This window comes from Heterodontus francisci, chromosome 1 (assembly GCF_036365525.1).
Source record: "Heterodontus francisci isolate sHetFra1 chromosome 1, sHetFra1.hap1, whole genome shotgun sequence".
In the NCBI taxonomy this organism is placed as follows: Eukaryota; Metazoa; Chordata; class Chondrichthyes; order Heterodontiformes; family Heterodontidae; genus Heterodontus; species Heterodontus francisci.
Genome location: NC_090371.1, coordinates 62,784,314 through 62,806,018, shown reverse-complemented (window position 1 = coordinate 62,806,018; position 21,705 = coordinate 62,784,314). Strand labels below are relative to the sequence as shown.

The 21,705-nt window shown below is 44.9% G+C and overlaps 1 protein-coding gene across 1 annotated transcript in view; it reads left to right on the top strand.

Moving 5' to 3' along the window:
- slc45a2 (solute carrier family 45 member 2) overlaps positions 1-21,705 on the top strand; it is a 94,178-nt gene that overhangs the window by 35,253 nt on the left and 37,220 nt on the right. The window contains exon 5 of the mRNA XM_068009820.1: positions 6,037-6,160. Within this exon, the coding sequence (XP_067865921.1) occupies positions 6,037-6,160 (124 nt within the window). The remainder of the gene's footprint in view (positions 1-6,036; positions 6,161-21,705) is intronic.

Genomic DNA, 21,705 nt, shown 5'->3' with positions numbered 1-21,705 from the left:
TGGAGGGAGGAAGGGAGGGAGGGAGGAAGGGGGGGGTGAGGGGAGGGAGGAAGGGGGAGGGAGGGAGGGAGGGAGGAAGGGGGGGAAAGAGGGGAGGAAGGGGTGAGGAGGTAAGAGAAAGGGGGGGAAAGAAAAGCGGAAAGAGGAGGGAGGTGGAATCGGGGAAAGAGGGAGGAAGGGGGAAGTGAAGAGGGGGGGGAAAGGAAAGGGGGAAAGTTGGAGGGAGGAAGGGAGGGAGGGAGGAAGGGGGGGAAGGAGGGAGGAAGGGGAGGGAGGGAGAGGGAGGGAGGGAGGAATGGGTGGGAAAGAGGAGGGAGGAAGGGGGGGAAAGAGGGAGGAAGGGGGGGAAAGAGGGAGGAAGGGGGGGGGAAGAGAGAGGAGAGGAAAGGGGGAAGAGGAGGAAGGGAGGGAAGGGGGGGGAAGAGGGAGGAAGAGAGGAAGGGGGGGGAAAGAGAGAGGGAGGAAGGAAGGGGGGAAGAGAGAGGGAGGAAGGGGGGGTAAAGAGGGAGGGAAGAGGGGGTAAGGAGTGGAAAGGAAGGGGGTAAGAGGGAGGAAGGGGGGGAAGGAGGGAGGAAGGGGGGGAAGAGGGAGAGGGGGGTAAAGAGGGAGGGGGAAGGGGAGGAGCGGGGAGGAGGAGGGGGTAAAGAGGGGGGGGTAAAGAGGGAGGGGGGAAGAGGGAGGGGGAAGGGGAGAGGGGGAAGAGGAGGGAGGAGGGGTAAATAGGGAGGGGGGAAATAGGGAGGGGGGAAGAGGATGGAGGGAGGGGGGAAAGGGGAGGAGGGGGGAAAGAGGGAGGGAGGGGGGTAAAGAATGTGGGGGGAAAGAGGGAGGGGGGAAAGAGGGAGGGGGGGATGGGGAGGGGGCGAGGGATGGGAAGAGGGAGGGGGTAAAGAGGGAGGGGTTCGAAAAGAGGGAGGGGGAGAGCTGGGAGAAGGGGGGGGGGAGAGGGAGGAGGGGAGGGAGAAGGAGAAGGACGGGGAGAGGAGGGGGTTTGGGGAGAGTGAGAGGGAGCAGCGGAACGGAGAGGAGTGCCTTTTTCTGTGCATGCGCCATAAACACACAGCAAAAGACACCGGCCAGTCCCTGGACCCGGCGACACCAAGGTCTTCGCACGCTCGCTCCCACGGCTCTCTACGGCCCTCTCGCTTCCGGCCCTCTCCATTCAGCCGTTCCCTCCAGCTGCGGATGCCCTACCCAGCTGCTTTCTCCCCTACTTCTCCACAGTACTTCAGGCATTGCAACTGTCTGGTCCCCTGCATTTTGCATGCTCCCTCTCCCCACCCCCTCTCCCCAACCCCTCTCCCCCACCCCCCCTCCCCTCCCCCCCCACCCCTCCCCCCACCCCTCACCCCACCCCCTCGCCCCTCGCCCCTCGCCCCTCGCCCCTCGCCCCTCGCCCCCCTCTCCTCCCACCTCTCCCTCCCCCCCCCTCTCTCCCTCCCACCTCTCCCTCCCACCCCTCCCTCCCTCCCTCCCCCCTCTCCCCACCCCTCTCCCCACCCCTCTCCCCACCCCTCCCCCCCACCCCTCCCTCCCTCCCCCCTCTCCCCACCCCTCCCTCCCCTCCCTCCCCACCCCTCCCTCCCCCCTCTCCCCACCCCTCCCTCCCCCCTCTCCCACCCCTCCCTCCCCCCTCTTCGCCCCACCCCTCCCTCCCCCCCCCCTCTTCGCCCACCCCTCCATCCCCCCTCTTCGCCCCACCCCTCCATCCCCCCTCTTCGCCCACCCCTCCATCCCCCCTCTTCGCCCACCCCTCCATCCCCCTCTTCTATGCACAGCTAAAGAGATTGTTCCTGGAGAGCCTTGTGGTGAATGAACGCTTGGCTCTCTATTCCACTACTGTATTGTCCATGTGAAGAAGGCAAAGTCACAAGAGTCTGAGCTCAGTCAATTCTTGGTGAATGTTCCCCAAGCGCATCCCAATGTGCACTCCCAATTCATCCATAAATGCAATGTTCCTTTCCACATCGTGACCAGCTCCGCAGCATGATCCAGTTGCCTTCGTTGCTTGAATGCTGACCTTAAGTCTCAAGGATTGTTTTCTCGACGGCATGTTTTACATGAAAAGAAATAAAGCAAATCAGAGTCAGAGCTTGCCTCCCTCCATCCACTGAAATTACTGTTGTGCACACCTTAAGTTCTGCAGTGAAGGCACCAATTGATAACGTCGCCAATGAAGCACTTATTACCCACCTCAGATGCAGGAATCAGCATATCCGTTCGTCCCCTCCTGCACTGCCTCCTTTGCTTGAATGCCGTCCTTATGTCTCAAGGATTGTTTTCTCAAGGGCACGTTTTACATGAAAAGAAATAAGGAAAGAACAGGAGTGTCAGAGCTTCCCTCCCTCCAATGAAATTACTGTTGCGCATGCTTTATGCTCTGCAGGATAGGCATGTACTGATAACACCGCCAATGAATCACTTAGTACCCACCTCAGCTGTAGGAGTCAGGATGATGTAACTGCCCCTATCTCGTGATGGTTCAATGCTGCTCTCAGAGAAAACATGAATGATGTGAGGGTGCTGGAAAAAGAAGTACATTTCTTTTGGACTATGAACATAAAGCAGGCCATTTAGCCCAGCTGTTCCCTGCTAGTGGTTATGCTACTCCTGTGCCTTCCCATACGCTCCCATTTAATCCTGCCTACTACTATCAGCATCACCTTCCATTTCTCTCACTTTTACCTACCTTTGCCTTAAAGCAACACTGAGGATGGAGAATGGTGTGGCTGCACTCCCACCTCACCAGTTCTGTACGCAGCAAGAGCATTCACATTTGTGCTACCACTGGACACGGCATGAGGTGGCTGTGTGTCCATGTGCACTGCTCGGATGGGTGCAGGAACAGGTGGCTGTGTGTCCATGTGCACTGCTCGGATGGGTGCAGGAACAGGTGGCTGTGTGTCCATGTGCACTGCTCGGATGGGTGCAGGAACAGGTGACTGTGTAACTGAACAGCAAGGAGAGGGTACCGCAGGTGGGGAAAGTGGAGCTTTGAACAGGCAGGCATATGTTCAGGAAGTTCAGGAAGGATATTAAGGGACCACACGGGATACATGAGATGAGATAAGAAATACAGAATGCACTCCATTGAAACGTTACAAAAACAAAAGTGACCGTTTAGATGGAAGGTTGTTCGCTGGACTGCAGCACATGTACTGCCTGCACACAGCAACTTACAACAGGGACTGGAGCATATGCAGTGCCCCAGACAATGGAAATGTTTTCAGAGCAATTTACAACAGGGACTGGAGCACATGCAGTGCCCCAGACAATGGAAATGTTTTCAGAGCAACTTACCTTGGAACAAACTCCTCTGTCTAATAAAAATGAAGCAAATCTCCAAAACGACTAAATAATTGAGATAAAATGTGAGAAAATGCCTGACGAAACCTCTCCTCCTTCCACTTTCAAAAACTCGCGCCGAAGCTTTGACGCATGCGTGAATATCGGAAGATTGCAAGAAGCACATGTGCAGAGGCCAATCTGGCGCGTTTCCCGAGGAAGACGATGTTACGCGATGACGTCATCTGCGCATGCGCAAACTGGTCCTGGCAAGCCGGACCGCAGCGCATGCGCAGAGAGCAGGAGACCGTCTGCGCATGTGCGCACCACGGCGCAGCCTGATGATGTCAGCGCTGGCAAGTGTTGTCATGAATCACTTTGAAAAATAAAATCCCATGGGATCCAGGGAAATGCAGTAAGCTGGATACAAAATTGGTTCAGTGGTAGGAAACAAAGGGTAATTGTTGACGACTGTTTTAGCGACTGGAGGGCCATTCCCAGTGGCGTTACGCAGGGCTCAGTACTGGGTCCCCTGCTTTTTGTGTTGTATATTAAAGATTTGGAGGTAAACGTAGAGGGCATGATCAAGAAGTTTGGCCGTGTGGTAGATAGTGAGGAGGATAGCTGTAGGCTGCAGGAAGATATTGATGGTCTGGTCAGATGGGCAGAAAAGTGGCAAATGGAATTCAACTTGGAGAAGTGTGAGGTGATGCATTTGGGGAAGTCAAACAAGGCAAAGGAATACACAATAAATGGGAAAATACTGAGAAACGTAGAGGAGGTGAGGAACCTTGGAGTGAATGTCCACAGATCCCTGAAGTAGCAGGACAGGTCGATAAGGTGGTTAAGAAGGCATATGGAATCCTTTCCTTTATTAGCTGATGTATAGACTACAAGAGCCGGGAGGTTATGCTGGAACTGTATAACTCATTGGTTTGGCCACAACTTGAGTACTGTGTGCAGTTCTGGTCACCTCATTACAGAAAGGATATAATTGCACTAGAGAGGGTACAGAGGAGATTTGCGAGGATGTTGCCAGGACTGGAAAAATGCAGCTATGAGGAAAGATTGGATAGGCTGGGGTTGTTCTCCTTGGAACAGAGAAGGCTGAGGGGAGATCTGATTGAAATGTACAAAATTTTGAGGGGCCTGGATAGAGTGGAGGTGAAGGGTCTATTCACCTTAGCAGAGAGGTCAGTGATGAGGGGGCATAGATTTAAAGTGATTGGTAGAAAAATTAGAGGGGAGATGAGGAAAAACCTTTTCACCCAGGGGGTGGTGATGGTCTGGAACTCTCTGCCTAAAAGGGTAGTTGAGGCAGAGACCCTCAACTCATTCAAAAGGAGTCTGGATATGCACCTCAAATGCCATTAGCTGCAGGGCTACGGACCAAATGCTGGAAGATGGGATTAGAATAGGTGGATCGTTTTTCTGCCGGCACAGACACGATGGGCCAAATGACCTCTTTCTGTGCCTTAAACTTTCTATGATTCGATGATTTCTATGATATTAGCATGGAATGAATATGCGTTAATGGACTGAAAACAGTTTGGCAGGCTATCATTAGCGGGGTACCACCATGATCAGTACTTGGGCCTCAGCTATTTACAATCTATATTAATGACTTAAATGAGGAGACTGAGTGTAACATATCCAAGTTTGCTGATGATACAAAGTTAGGTGGGAAAGTAAGCAAAGGATGCAAAGAGGCTGCAAAGAGGCTGCAGAGGGATATGGGTAAGTTGGCTGAGTGGGAAAGAACATGGCAGATGGATTACAATATGGTGAAGTGTGAAGTTATCCATTTTGGAAGGAAAAATAAAAGAGCAAAATATTTTTTGAATGATGAGAGACTGGAAAATGTTTGCATTTGGAGGGACCTGGGTGTCCTTGTACATGAATCACAGAAAGTTAACATGCAGGTACTGCAAGCAATTAAGAAGGCAAATAGTATGTCTGTTTTTGTTACAAAGGGATTGCATGTAAGAGTAAAAAAGTCTTACTACAATTATACAGGGCATTATGAGGCCACAACTGGAGTACTGTGTGCAGTTTTAGTTCCCTTACCTAAGGAAGGACATACTTGCCCTAGTCGGAGTGCAACGAAGGTTCACTAAATTAGTTCCTGAATGACGGTATTGTCCTATGAGGAGAAATTGAGTAGACTAGGCATATGTTCCCTGGAGTTTAGAAGAATGAGAAGTGATCTGATTGAAACATATAAAATTCTTAAGGGGTTTGATGGGTAGATGCTGAGAAAATGCTCTCCCCAGCATGGAATCTAGAGCATGGGATCTCAGAATAGGGGGTCGACAATGTAGGACTGAAATGAGGAGAAATTTCAAAGGTTTATGAATCTTTGGAATTCTGTACTCCAGAGATTTGTGGATGCTCAGTTGTTGAGTATTTTCAAGACAAAGATTGATACATTTTGCATATTGAGCGAATCAAGAGATATGGGGATAGTGCAGGAAGGTGAAGTTGAGATAAAAGATCAGCCATGATCTTGTTGAAAGGCAGAACAGACCCAAAGTGCGAATGGCTGACTCCACCTCCTATTTGTTCTGTTCTTATGTTCATTAATCCTGGTGGGATCCTATAATCATGACGTTTTAGTCCTTAATAGAAAATTTGTCCACTACCTTTTGGATATCTCTGTTTCACACAATAAGAGGATAGAATTTTCCAACAGTACAGTATGTTCATATTTTTATAATATTTTCACTTAATCTCTTTATTTAAACCTTTCAGGTAGTGTATAATGGTGATCCATATGCAGAACACAACTCTACCTCATACATTACTTATGAACGAGGTGTTGAAGTAGGATGCTGGGGTTTGTGCATTAATGCCATTTTTTCAGCAATTTATTCATGTAAGTCCTGGAGTTTGAATCCTTTACTGTGTTTTCTGCATGCTAAGTGCCTCTTTGCTTTAATAATATTGAGAATAGACAATGGTGAGTCATTCCTGCTAAATGCAAACTTACTTAAATACGATGATTCATAAGTTAGCAGCAATAACAGATAATCAAATCTTACTGTTTTCTGCCCTTTTGCATTCTCCTTTAGAAAGATTAATTTTGATCTATAATTTGTGATCTGCATTCTCAGTCATTTGACTGAATTTCAACCCAAGATCCTTCAGGACTTTCTACTTTTCTGCCACTTATGAATATAAAATTAAAGCAAATCTAATGGAAAGTTATTTTACATTTAAGTGCTATTAATTGCTACATCTGGTAGAACCTGCAGCTACATGTCTTATTAAATTGCATTATTTTGATCACATTTTCCCTGCTTCCAAAATTTCATGCCCAGGGCACAGATTTTTTTCATGGACACTATCCATGCCACCTCTGGCAGGACAAGTGCTCAAAGAGACAATGTACATTGTTAAATTCTTTTGCTCCATTTTCCGTTACATTTTCTGTAAAAAGTCATAAATGTGCATTTCTTTGGCACCCGTTACATTCAAAGGGATAGCTCAGCATGATAGATAGGAAAGGTCATGGGGATGAGAGGAAGGAAAGGTGTCACCAGGAGCAAAAACACAGTCAACAACGTGGAAAGCCTTGAAGGTTTGAAGGGAAATAGGGATGTGTAGTGCTGAAGGAAGGATTCCCAGAAGACAAGGATAAGATTGTTGAACATGGAGCAGAGGGACTAGTAAATGAGCAGTAGGCCATTACTGACAGACTGGAGGGTGCATGCAGGGAAGTGTGGTTGAAGTAAATCCCAAAAATAGGGAATAATAAGACTGTGGAGGAATTTGAAGCTCACAATGAGAATTTTCTGGAATGTTTATTAGAAATGCATCAAAGGAATATTATGGATAGGTGTGCTAAATAGACCAAAGGTCTTCTGTCTGAAACTGTCACTATGTTACTATGGCTAGCCAGTTGAGTCTGTTGAAGACGGTGTGATGGCAATACAGGCCTTAGTGCTGGTAGTTTGTGGTAGTTTATGACTGACAGAAATGGGGAGAAGTTTTGAAAAAAATTCAGCCACAAGGAGAAGAGTTTAAGTTTTTAAAAAAACTTTCTGCCTCTGTGAAGTGTATGGTCTAACAATTAATCTAATTGTGTAAGGTGCATTCTGGAATTTATGTATTGTTCCCCTTATGTCTTCAGTCTTTCTAGATGAGAAAATGCCATACATAAATCAGACATTCATCAGGCTAAAACAGCTACTTAAATTCAGTTACAAAATTGGGTTGAGCTATAAATTACAGTGAATTGGACCAGTACTAGATTACAATTGATATTTATAACCCACTGTTGATCAGAGCTCTCACCAACCTCTCCAGCATTTAGAACTGTTCTTTGGAATTAAAACAAAGCTGTCAGTTCTGCCACAATGATTAACAGTTCAGTCTTCTCATAATCCTTGGTAATGAAAATATTGTCTCAAACTGTATCACACTGCTAGAATATTTCAAGTAAAATATGTGAGGCACACAGTCACAGAGCTCTTTTCACAAGATAATTATGGATGAGCACAGCCATTCAGCCCATCTTAATTCATACACCCGGAGAGATCTTGAACTCTGCCAATTTCATCATCAAATTGTTTATTTAATGATTCCTGGATTGTTGCTTCCACTACTCTTCCTGAAAGTCTGTTCCATAAGTTGACCACCCTTCAAATGTATAATTTCCTGACATCAGTCCTAAATTTACCTATTTCTAGTTTGAACCTATGTCCCCTTGTCCTCCTCTTGTAAGGTAATTTATCCGTTTTTATTGCCATATTCATAATATAAACCTCTATAGAATCATCTCTCAAACACCACCTTTTCAGGTTGAGAAGTCCAAGTGCCTCAAAACTCTCCTCATAACTTAGCACATTCACACTAGGAATCAACACTGATTCTTCTCTGCATTGCCTCTAGAGTTTGAATCACACTTGCAGCTTGGTGACCAGAACTGGTCACAGTAATTATTCTGTGGTCTCACCAGGACACTGCACAGTTTGGTTACAGGTTTCTTTGAATTGTATTCCACATTCTGTTAGCTTTGTTGATTGCTGCACTGCAGTGGCTGGGCATGTCCAGAGTTGAGTGTAAGACTCCCAGGTAACTCTTAGCTTTATGTTTGGGTATTTCAGGAACATTCGTGGAATACATGTCACTTATTTTGTTTCTTCCTATATGCAATACTTTACATTTATCTGCAGTAAATTTCATCTGCCATTGCTCTAACCAATTGCATAGTTTTCCAATTTATTCTTTAACTTTTGACCTGCCTCCTCCAATTCCACTGCTGCTCTTAGTTTGGTCCTGTCTGCAAATTTGATACACTGCTTCGTCTTTCAAATGGAACTTCGTGAAAAATCTTTTGAAAGTCCAGTTACATTATATTGTAGGGCTAACAACGATCCATTTGGCTTGTCACTTAGAATAGAACCTACATTTATAAAGCATTTTCATGTGCTCAAGATGCTCAAAAACACTTCGCAGTTAATGAAGTACGCATGAAGCATTTTCTTTTATCCGTGCATGGGATTTGGGCATTACAGGCAAGGCCAACATTTATTGGCCATCCCTAGTTACCTTTGAGAAGGTGGTGGTGAGCTGCTTCTTGAACGGCCGCTGTTCATGTGGCGTGAGCACACTCACGGTACTGTTAGGTAGGGAGTTCCAGGATTTTGAGCCAGGATTTGATGCTCAAGGAACGGTAATATATTTCCAAGTCAGGATGGTGTGTGGCTTGGCGAGGAACTTGCAAGTTGGTGCCCTTGTCCTTCTAGGTCGTAGAGGTTGCGGGTTTGGAAGGTGCTGTCCGAGAAGCCTTTGCAACTTGCTGGAGTGCATCTTGTAAAAGGTACATACTGCTGCCACTGTGCACCGATGGTGGGGGATATGAATGTTTGAGGTGGTGGATGGGGTGCCGATCAAATGGGTTGCTTTGTCCTGGATGGTGTTAAGTTTCTTGCGTTTTGTTGGAGCTGCACTCTAGGCACGGGGAGAGTATTCCATCACACTCCTGACATATGCCTTGTAGATGTTGGAAAGGCTTTGGGGAGTCAGGAGGGAAGACAGGAATTGAGTCAGTCAACGCAGAATACCCAGATTCTGACCTGTTTTTGTAGCCACTGTATTTATGTGGCTGGTCCAGTTAAGTTTCTGATCAATGGTAATCCCCAGGATGTTGATGGCAGGGATTGAGCGATGGTAATGCTGTTGAAAGTTAAGGGGAGATGGTCAGACCCTCTCTTATTGGAAATGGTTGTTGCCTGGCACTTTTTTGGCTTGTCATCCCAAGCCTGAAAGCTGTCTAGATCTTTCTGTGTGCAGATATAGACTGCTTTATTATCTGAGGAGTTACAAATGAAACTGAACACCGCAATCATCAGCAAACATCCCCACTTCTGACCTGATAATGGAGGGGAGGTCATTGATGAAGCAGCTGAAGATGATTGGGCCTAGGGCACTGTCCTGAGGAATTCTTGCAGCGATGCCCAGGGGCAGAGATGATTTGCCTCCAACAACCACAGTCATCTTCCTTTGTGTGAGATATGACTCTAACCAGTGGAGATTTTTCTACTTGATTCCCATTGACTTCAATTTTGCTAGAGCTTCTTGATGCCACGCATGGTCAAATGCTGCCTTGATGTCAAGGGCCAAAGGCAGTCACTTTCACGCTCACCTCTGGAATTCAGCTATTTTATCCTTGCTTGGACCAAGACTGTAATGAGTTCTGGAGCCAAGTGGTCCTGGCGGAACTCAAACTGAGCATCGGTGATTGGGTTATTGGTGAATAAGTGTCACTTGATAGCACTGTCGACAACACCTTCCATCACTTTGCTGATGAATGAGAGTAGGCTGATGGAACTGTAATTGGCCAGATTGATTCGTCCTGCTTTTTGTGGACAGGACATACCTTGGCAATTTTTCACTTTGTCGGGTAAAGTGTAGTGGCTGTTGTAGTGTAGGCAAACACAACAAGCAATTTGCGTACAGCAAAATTGCATGGACAACAGTGAGGTCGACGACCTGTTTCATTGGTGTTGGTTGAAGGATAATTATTGACCAGAACACCAAGAAAACTTCGTTGCTCTTTCTCAAATAATGCCAATGTATTTTTTGTGTCCACCTGAGTAATCAGTCTAAGGCCTTGGTTTAATGTCTCATCTGACAGATGGCACATTTGATGGTGTCATACTACTGCACTGAAATGTCATCTTGGATTATGTGCTCAAGTCTCTGAGTGGGACCCATGACCTCTGACTCTGAAGTGAGAGTGCTACCACTGAGCTAAGACCGACTTCCTCAAAGGAGGCTGGCCAGGAAGAATATTCCTCTTCTGAATCTATGTTGACTGCTTTTTGCTTTACATGGAGTGCAATTCAGACGAATGTGTCTGTAGTTGCAAGTGTCTGTTTTGTCTCTCTTTTTGAATAATGGCATCACATTATCCTGATTCCAGACTTGAACTCATAATTATTTCCAGTATCCCACAAATCTTCTCTCAGCATTCTGAAGTAAAGGTGACTACAATTTACACACATTGGCCTGTCCAGGACTTGCATCGCATTGGCATGAAAGTCCTTGAAATTTGAAAACAACCTTCAGAATCCAGTCAACTGACAAGGAATTCATGCATGGGCATTAAGCTACAGTTCCAATGGGGTAAAAACCACAATAGAAAATCTAAACCAACCAGTGGAGGCCATTTGGAGGCAGGGAGTTTTTGTATGTCGTGCATCGGGTCAACTCCCCAATGCATTCCGCCTCCGTTCGATCTTGCTGAAGTTGGGCTGCCATGCGAGCAGCTAAATGGGGCAATTAAGGCCCTACTTAATCCACCAGCAACTTCCTAACGTCAGATGGGCCCCCTGCTAAGACTGGAGCCTGGCAGCGACCTGAAGGCGGCCACCTGGTGGCAGGCCAGAGGGATCAGAGCCTCCTCTCAATCGCCCAGTCACAGAGCTGCTGGGATGAGAAGGTCACAGCCGTGGCCACAAGCAATCCTACCGAAGGGATACGCCTCCACACTGATGGTCTTAACAGTTGTGGGCATTCTTTATTTTCAAATTTTCGTCACATCAGAGACTGCTCCATTTTGAGTTGCCCTCCTGCTCCCCTACCTGCCTCAGCAGTGCCCATCTCTCCCAGTGCTGAATAGGCTATAGATTAACAGGAAAATAAACAAGATTGTGTTGTGTGTGCAATTTGATTTGAAAGAGTGGTTAAAAGAATTCCTATGTCATTGAGCATATTCTTGCTGATATATAATAATGTTGTGCTAGTGGGAGGTGTGTCTTGAGTTGTGAGAGGATGAGTACCTGAAATTGGGGAGGCATTGAAGAGTCCTTTAATCTTTTCTTTATTCTTTCATGGGATGTGGGTGTTGCAGGCAAGGCTTGCATTTGTTGCTTATCCGTAATGCCCTTGCCAACTGAGTGGCTTGCTAGCCCATTTCAGTAAAGAGTCAACTACATTGCTGTTGGTCTTTAATCACGTGTAGGACAGACCAGGTAAGGATGGCAGATTTCCTTCCCTAAAGGACATTAGTGAAACCGATTAGGTTTTTATGACAATCAATGATTGTTTTCTTTTATGGCACCATTACTGAGGCTAGCTTTCAATTCTGGATTTTTATTAATTAATTGAATTTCAATCCCACCAAGTGCCGAGGTGGGATTTGAACCCTTATCCCTAGGACATTCCTGGGCCTCTTGATTACTAGTTCAGTGACATTACCACTACACCACCATCTCCCTGTCATACCACCATTGGTGCATACTTAATGTATCTTTGGTATTTACTTCAAACTGAATTTTTTCATCATGCGATGTAATGCATATTGTGCATGAAAGCATTTACCTATATGGCCACTAGATGGACCATGTGCTAAATTCCTTTATTTTGAAAGATTATTGCCATTTTGTGGAAGGAAGGTGAATGTAATGGCTGTGGAAGATATGTCCTGGAGTAGGTCCATAGAAACCAGTATATTTGGGCTTTGGTCATGCTATTTTCTCCTTGAAATTGGTGTGTCTCAACTCTTAAGTAGGCTCACTATATACTATGGCACAGATTTTGCAGTCTGCAGCGAAGGGACAGCGCATGCTGTTAACCTTGATGAAAGCTGCCCACAAACATTTAGCGGGCTATGTGGCGTGATTTCCCCTATTCTGATGGAAATTTCAGTCTGGCGTCACCTACAAGGTGCCTTGGTGCCCAGGAACAGTGAAGTCATTAAGCAGGCTGAGTAGCCAATTAGATTGAAACATTCGCACAGACAGCAAAACAGCAAGTAAAGAGCACTGATTATCATTCACTTTTTAATCATTGTATCGAAAGCAAAATAAAGATTGGGACACACATGGGATTAAAGTAGAAGCTGAAATATTAAACGAATTTCTAAAAAAAAAGTTTTACTACTTTAAAAATCTATAAAGTTTTTATCACAGAATGGAAGGAAGGACGCTCGAACTTCATATTAGGTTTTCAGGGCCAAAGAGGTTGTTCAGCAGTAATTACAACTTAGTAAGCCATTAAAACTCAGTTACACCTCAAACAACAAGGCTTAATTTTTTTTCCAATGGAATTTACACCAAGAATAGTGCATAAAAAGTCAAAGTTCATGTCAAATTACTGAATCTGTGTGATTGCATCTGTGAAACTGCAACAACACATCCTGTGGAGGAGCAGGGTATCACTGAAAGAAACGCCTGGAATTCTACGTTTTGCTGCACACTTGCGAACACCAGAAGTTGCTGTCAGTTTTACACAGTCACAGCTCTGAGCGCTGATAATTTTGCTGTCATTAAAACAGCAAATTTGGGCCATATGTGCACACAATACCGTGATTCCCTAAACTCTCAAAGTAAGCCACAAGATTAGGTAACAAGTAGAACTGAAAATTATAAAGCATAGACAGAGAAAATTAGAAAAATATTAAGGCCAAAAGAATTTGGAAGATGGCAACTAAATTTAAAGTATTTTCAGAAAGATGCTAATTTAAAGCAACAATTAAAAATTGGCACAATTGACAATTGGATATGGCGACACTGGCAGGGCTCCCTTTTATATTCCACGCCAAATTGCTTGAGTAGATTATGAGTCTTCTTTGTCATTGTTTTACTAGTGTTTGACTTTCTGGACAATTAACAGCCAAATACATAGACTCGAGCTACATGTAAGTCAGACCGGTTAGGGTTGATTAGTCCAGTAGCACAATTGCCACACGGCCATTCCCATTATCAATGGACGATTATATGAGCAAAGAGAGAGGAGGTTGCAAGAAGGGAGCCTCTTAAGTAGAAATTGAAGACAAAAAGTCAAATGGTGAAAAAGAGCAACTTGAAATCTGAGAAGTGAGTAGGAACATCACCAACTCGTTCTTTCAAACTAAACCGTGTTAGCAGGTTTCATGGAGACACCTAACATCATGTCATTGGCACCAGCTGGACCTCATAGTCACAAGGCAAGCCTCCATAAACTGTGTTCAAATCACACACAACTTCCACAGTGTGGACTGCGACACCGACCACTCCCTGGTGTGCAGCAAAGTTCGACTCAAACCAAAGAAGTTATATCACTCCAAGCAGAATGGCCACCCGCGCATCAACACTACCAGAATTTCTTACCCACAGCTGTCATAAAAGTTTCTCAATTTGCTTGAAAAAGCCCTTTAAAACACTTTTGCAGGTGATGCAGAGACCAAGTGGGCCCACATCAGAGACGCCATCTATGACTCAGCAGTGACCACCTTTGGCAAGCGTGAGAAGCAGAATGCAGACTGGTTTCAATCTCACTTTGAAGAGAACCAGTCATAGTCGCCAAGTGCATTGCACTGCTGAACTACAAGAAAGCCCCCAGCGGGTTAACGTCCTTAGCACTTAAAGCTGCCAGGAGCAACATGCAAAGAACGCCAGGTGCTGTGCAAACGACTAGTGATAACACCTATGCAGTCATATTCAGCTGGCCTCCGACACCAGAAACATCAGAGGAATGTATGACGGCATTAAGAGAGCTTTTGGGCCAACCATCAGGAAGATCGCCCCCCTCAATTCTAAATCATCAGGGAAAATGATCACTGACCCAAGCAAGCAAATGGACCGCTGGGTGGAGTAGTACCTAGAACTGTACTCCAGGGAAAATGATGTCACTGATACCGCCCTCAATGCAGCCCAGTCTCTGCCAGTCATGGATGAGTTGGACGAAAAGCCAACAAAATCTGAGCTCAGTAACGCCATTGATTCTCTAGCCAGTGGAAAAGTCACTGGAAAGGGCGGCATTACCCCTGAAATAATCAAGAGTGCCAAGCCTGCTATACTCTCAGCACTCCATGAACTGCTTTGCCTGTGCTGGGTTGTGGGAGCAGTACCACGGGACATGTGCGATGCCAATATCATCACTCTCTATAAGAACAAGGGTGACCGTGGTGACTGGAACAACTACCGTTGAATCTCCCTGCTCAGCACAGTGGGGAAAGCCTTCGCTCGAGTTGTTTTAAACAGACTCCAGAAGCTGGCTGTCTACCCTGAGGCACAGTGTGGCTTTCGAGCAGAGAGATCCACTATTGATATGCTGTTCTCCCTTCGCCAGCTACAGGAGAAATGTCACGAACAATGGATGCCCCTCTATGTTGCTTTCATAGATCTCACCAAAGCCTTTGACCTCGTCAGCAGATGTGGTCTCTTCAGACTACTAGCAAAGATCGGATGTCCACCAAAGCTACTAATTATCATCACCTCATTCCATGACAATATGAAAGGCACAATTCAGCATAATGGCGCATCATCAGACTCCTTTCCTATCCTGAGTGGGGTGAAACAGGGCTGTGTTCTCGCACCTACACTGTTTGGGATCTTCTTTTCACTGCTGCTCTCTCATGTACTTATGTCTTCAGATGAAGGAATTTTCCTCCACACAAGATCAGATAGCAGATTGTTCAACCTTGCCTGTCTTAGAGCGAAGACCAAAGTAAGGAAAGTCCTGATCAGGGAACTCCTCTTTGCTGATGATGCTGCATTAACATCCCACATGGAAGAGTGTCTGCAGAGACTCATCGACAGGCTTGCGGCTGCCTGCAACGAATTTGGCCTAACCATCAGTTTCAAGAAAACGAACATCATGGGACAGGACATCAGAAATGCTCCATCCATCAATATCGGCGACCAAGCTCTGGAAGTGGTTCAAGAGTTCACCTACCTAGGCTCAACTATCACCAGTAACCTGTTTCTCAATGCAGAAATCAACAAGTGCATGGGAAAGGCGTCTGCTGCTATGTCCAGACTGGCCAAGAGGGTGTGGGAAAATGGCGTACTGACATGGAACACAAAAGTCCGAGTGTATCAAGCCTGTGTCCTCAGTACCTTGCTCTATGGCAGCAAGGCCTGGACAACCTATGTCAGCCAAGAGCAACGTCTCAATACATTCCATCTTTGCTGCCTCTGGAGAATCCTTGGCATCAGGTTGCAGGACCATATCTCCAACACAGAAGTCCTTGAGGCAGCCAACATCCCCAGCGTGTATGCCCTACTGAGCCAGCGGCGCTTGAGATGGCTTGGCCATGTGAGCTGCATGGAAGATGGCAGGATCCCCAAGGACGTACTATACAGCGAGCTTGTCACTGGTATTAGACCCACCGGCCAACCATGTCTCTGCTTTAAAGACGTTTGCAAACGTGACATGAAGTCCTGTGACATTGATCACAAGTCGTGGGAGTCAGTTGCCAGTGATCGCCAGAGCTGTGGGCAGCAATAAAGGCGGGTTGAAGAGAGGTGAGTCGAAGAGACTCAGCAGTTGGCAGGAAAAGAGATAGCAGTTTAAGGGGAGAGCCAACTGTGTAACAGCCCTGACAACCAACTTTACCTGCAGCACCTTTGGAAGAGTCTGTCACTCTCGAATTAGCATTTATAGCCACTCCAGGCGCTGCTCCACAAATGACTGACCACTTCTAGGTGCTTACCCATTGTCTCTCAAGACAAGGAGGCCAAAAGGAAAGGAGTAGGAACTATGGACCTGGAGGTAACAAAAGACATGAGTAGCATGCCCTCTCTGAACGGAGATAATCTAAGCAAAATCATTGACCCATATAAATGAGTCCTAGACAGGTTAAAAGGACTCAAAACGAATCGATGCCCTGGGATAGGTGGTACCAATCCCAAAGTGCTGAGAGAGACTAGGGCGATCATAGAATCTTAGAAAGTTTAAGGCACAGAAATAGACCACTTGGTCCATCGTGTCTGTGCCAGCCTAAAAACAATCCACCTATTCTAATCCCACCTTCCAGCATTTGGTCCTTAGCCCTGCAGCTAACGACACTTGAGGTGCATATCCAGACTCCTTTTGAATGAGCTGAGGGTCTCTGCCTCAACTATCCTTTCCGGCAGTGAGTTCCAGACCATCACCACCCTCTGCGTGAAAGTTTTTCCTCAACTCCCCTCTAATTTGTCTACCAATCACTTTAAATCTATGCCCCCTCGTCACTGACCTCTCTGCTAAGGTGAATAGACCCTTCACATCCACTCTAACCAGGCCCCTCAAAGTTTTGTACATTTCAACCAGATCTCCCCTCAGCCTTCTCTGTTCCAAGGAGTACAACCCCAGCCTATCCAATCTTTCCTCATAGCTGCATTTTCCCAGTCCTGGCAACTTCCTCGTAAATCTCCCGTATACCCTCTCTAGTGCAATTACATCCTTTCTGTAATGAGGTGACCAGAACTGTACACAGTACTCAAATTGTGGCCTAACCAATGAGTTATACAGTTCCAGCATAACCTCCCTGCTCTTGTATTCTATACCTCGGCTAATAAAGGAAAGGATTCCATATGCCTTCTTAACCACCTTATCGACCTGTCCTGCTACTTTCAGGGATCTGTGGACATTCACTCCAAGGTCACACGAATTAGGAGCAGGAGTAGGCCACTCGGCCCCTCGAGCCTGCTCCGCCATTCAATAAGTTCATGGCTGAACTGATTGCTTCACATTCCCACCTACCCCGATAACCTTCTCCCCCTTGCTTATCAAGAATCGATCTACCTCTACCTTAAAAATATTCAAAGGTTCTGCTTCCACCGCCTTTTGAGGAAGAGAATTCCAAAGACTCACAACCCTCCGAGGGAAAAAATTTCTCCTCATCTCCATCTTAAATGGACGATCCCTTATTTTTAAACAGTGACCCCGTTCTAGATTCTCCCACAAGGGGAAACATACTTTCCACATCCACCCTGTCAAGACCCCTCAGGATCTTATATGTTTCAATCAGGTCACCTCTTACTGTTCTATATTCCAACCGATACAAGCCTAGCCTATCCAACCTTTCCTCATAAGACAGCCCACCCATTCCAGGTATTAGTCTAATAAACCTTCTCTGTACTGCCTCCAACGCATTTACATCCTTCCTTAAATAAAGAGACCAGTACTGTACACCGTACTCCAGATGTGGTCTCACCAATGCCCTGGATAGCTGAAGCATAACCTCCCTACTTTTGTATTCAATTACCCTCACGATAAACAATAACATTCTATTAGCTTTCCTAATTACTTGCTGTACCTGCATACTAACGTTTTGTGATTCATGCACTAGGACACCCAGATCCCTCTGCATCTCAGAGCTCTGCAATCTCTCACCATTTAGATCATATGCTTCTTTTTTTTTCTTCTGCCAAAGTGGACAATTTCACACTTTTCCACATTATATTCTATTTGCCAGATCTTTGCCCACTCACTTAACCTATCTATATCCCGTTGTAGCCCCCTTATGTTCTCTTCACAAGTTATTTTCCTACCTAATTTTGTGTCATCAGCAAATTTAGCAACCGTACCTGCGGTCCCTTCATCTAAGTCATTTATATAAATTGTAAAACGTTGAGGCCCCAGCACAGATCCCTGTGGCACACCACTCATTGCATCTTGCCAACCAGAAAATGACCCATTTATGCCTACTTTCTGTTTCCTGTTAGCTAACCAATCTTCTATCCATGCCAAAATGTTACCCCCTACACCATGAGCTTTTATTTTCTGCAATCACCTTTGATGTGGCACCTTATCAAATGGAAATCGAAGTACAATCCATCTACCAGTTCACCTTTATCCACAGCACATGTAACTCCCTCAAAGAACTCCAATAAATTGGTTAAACATGATTTCCCTTTCACAAAACTATGTTGACTCTGCCTGATTACCTTGACTTTTTCTAAATGCCCTGCTATAACAGCTTTAATAACAGCTTCTAACATTTCCCTCAGACAAATGTGAAGCTGACTGGCCTGTAGTTTCCTGCTTTCTGTCTCCCTCCCTTTTTGAATAAAGGAGTTACATTCGCTATTTTCCAATCTAACGAATCTAGGGAATTTTGGAAAATTAATACGAACACACCAACTATCTCATTAGCCACTTCTTTTAACACCATAGGATAAAATCCATGAGGACCTGGAGACTTATCAGCCCGCGGCTCCAACAGTTTGTTCAGTACCACTTCCTTGGTGATTGTAATTTTCTTGAGTTCCTCCCTCCCTTCCATTTGCTGACTTACAGCTAATACTGGGATGTTACTTGTATCCTCAATAGTGAAGACCAATGCAAAATACCTGTTCAGTTCATCTGCCATCTCCTTATTATCCATTATTAATTCCCAGACTCACTTTCTATAGGACCAACGTTCATTTTGTTAATTCTTTTCTTTTTAAAATATCTATAGAAACTCTTACTGTCTGTTTTTATATTTCGAGCCAGCTTTCTCTCATACTCTAATTTTACCTTCCTTATCAATCTAAAGGACTAAAGTCCTTCTTTGCTGTTTTTTTTATTCTGTCCAATCTTCTGACCTGCCTCCCATCTTTGCTTAATTATAGGCTTTTTCTTTAAGTTTGTTACTATCTTTAACTGTTTTAGTTAACCACAGATGGCAGGTCCCGCCCTTGGAATTTTTCTTTCCCGTTGAAATGTATCTATTCTGTGTATTCTGAGATAACCCCTTAAATGTCTGCCACTGCATCTCTATTGACCTATCCCTTAACCTGATTTGCTAGTTCACTTTAGCTAGCTCTGCTTTCATGCCCTCATAATTGCCCTTATTTAAGTTTAAAATACTAGTCTAGGACCCACTCTTCTTTCCCTCAAACTGAATGCAAAGTTCAATCATATTGTGGTCGCTGCCTTAACTATGAGGTCATTAATTAATCCTATCTCATTGCACATTACCAGGTCTAGTATGGCCTGCTCCCTGGTTGGCTCCAGAACGTATTATTCCAAGAAATTATCCCGAAAACATTCTATGTACTCCTCACCTAGGCTACCTCTGCCCATCTGATTTTTCCAGTCTATATGTAGGTTAAAATCCCCCATAATTATCCCTGTACCTTTCTGACAAGCTGCCATTATTTCTTCCTTTATACCCCATCCTACAATGTGGTTAATGTTAGGTGGCCTGTACACCACAACCACAAGTGACTTCTTGCCTTTAAGATTTCTCATCTCTACCCAAACTGCTTTTATTATCCTGGTCTCCTGAACTTAGGTCATCCCTCTTTATTGCACTAATACCATCATTAATTAACAGAGCTACCCCTTCCACGTTTTCCTAGCTTCCTGTCCTTCCTAAATGCCATGTACCCTTCAATACTCACGTCCCAATCTATGTCGTCCTGCAACCATGTCCCTGTAATGGGTATCCGATCGTACTGATTTATTTCTATTTGCGCTCTCAGTTCATCAGTTATGTTCTGAATGCTACGTGCATTCAGATACAGAGCCTTTATTTGTGTCCTTCTATTATTTTTGTAACCTCTAGCCTTATTTGTTGATTTCCTCTTAGATTTGTACGCTCTGTCCCTTCCTGTCACTGTCTATCATTTTCCATATCCTCCTTTCTCTCTTGCCTTGCCTCTACTGCTTGATTTGCCATATCTTCCCAAATTTGATCCCCACTATTCAGTTTAAAACCCTCTCTACTTCCCTAGTTATGTGGCTCGCTAGAACACCGGCCCCAGCACGGTTCCGGTGTAGACCGTCCCAACGGTACAGCCACCACTTTCCCCAGCCAGTACTGGTGCCAGTGCCCCACAAACCGAAACCCATTTCTACCACACTAGTCTTTGACCCATGCATTAATTTCTCTAATTTTATTTGCCCTATGCCAACTTGCACGTGGCACAGGTAATAATCCAAATATACCTGTCCTGCCATCCTTAATGTGTTTTAATTAGTTACTTAATTATTTAATTCAATTATTTGTTTTATTTTCCTTTTCTATAGATATTTTATTAAGTTTACCACTTTGCTATTTTAAACGTTAGGATTAGAATGGACCTTAATTACTTGCCAGATACTCATCAAACATGTAGCTTCTTCCCTGCTTTCTCTGTTAATTGTGACATCCCTTATTTCCTCTACACTTCTCAGTATTTTCCTATTAATCGTATATTCCTTTCCCTTGTTTAGCCTCCCCAAAATGCATCAGCTCACATTTCTCCAAGTTGAATTCCCTTTGCCACTTTTCTGCCCATCTGACCAGACCATCAATATCTTCCTGCAGCCTACAGCTATCCTCCTCTCTATCTACCACCTGGCCAATCTTTGTGTCGTCCACAAACTTCTTGATCATGCCCCCTACATTTACATCCAAATCATTAATATACACCACAAAAAGCAGGGGACCCAGTACTGAGCCCTGCGGAACACTACTGGAAACAGCCCTCCAGTTGCTAAAACAGCCGTCAACAATTACCCTTTCTTTCCTGCCACTGAGCCAATTTTGTATCCACCTTGCTGCATTTCCCTGGATTCCATGGGATTTTATTTTTTTAACCAGTCTGCCATGTGGGACCTTGTCAAAAGCCTTGCTAAAATTCATGTAGACCACATCAACTGCTTCTTTTAAGAGCCTGGAATACATTTCATCTGTCCCTGGTGATTTATCAACTTTCAAGGATGCTAATCCCAATAATACTTCCTCTATCCCTATGTTGATCACAATCCAATACTTCACACTCTTCCTCCTTAACTACAATATCTGCATCGTCCCCCTCTTTTGTGAAAACAGACACAAAGTATTCATTAAGAACCATACCAATATCTTCCGTTCCTACACATAGGTTACCTATTTGGTCATCTTGTTGTAATCCCTGAACACTGTAAATATCCTCGTGGATTTGGGAAAGCCATTACAACAGAATGGGGACTAACTTTGGCGCTCGATTGCAGGCACAAAGTGGTTTGCGTACTGGATTTGCATGCAAAATGATAGTGGCTTAAGGTTGATGGGGTGTTCTAATCAAGGTATTTAAAAGCTAGATCCTTAATGTCAAAGTTTCCTTAGTGTCTGGTCTGAAAAGAAGGCATCTGAGAGTTGATCTTCTAGAGATTTATATAATGGTTAAGGTATGGAAAAGGCAAATACATCATATTGCTTGAAGTTAAATTGCAAGAGTAGAATGAGGGGAAGTAGGTTCAAACCAGTAA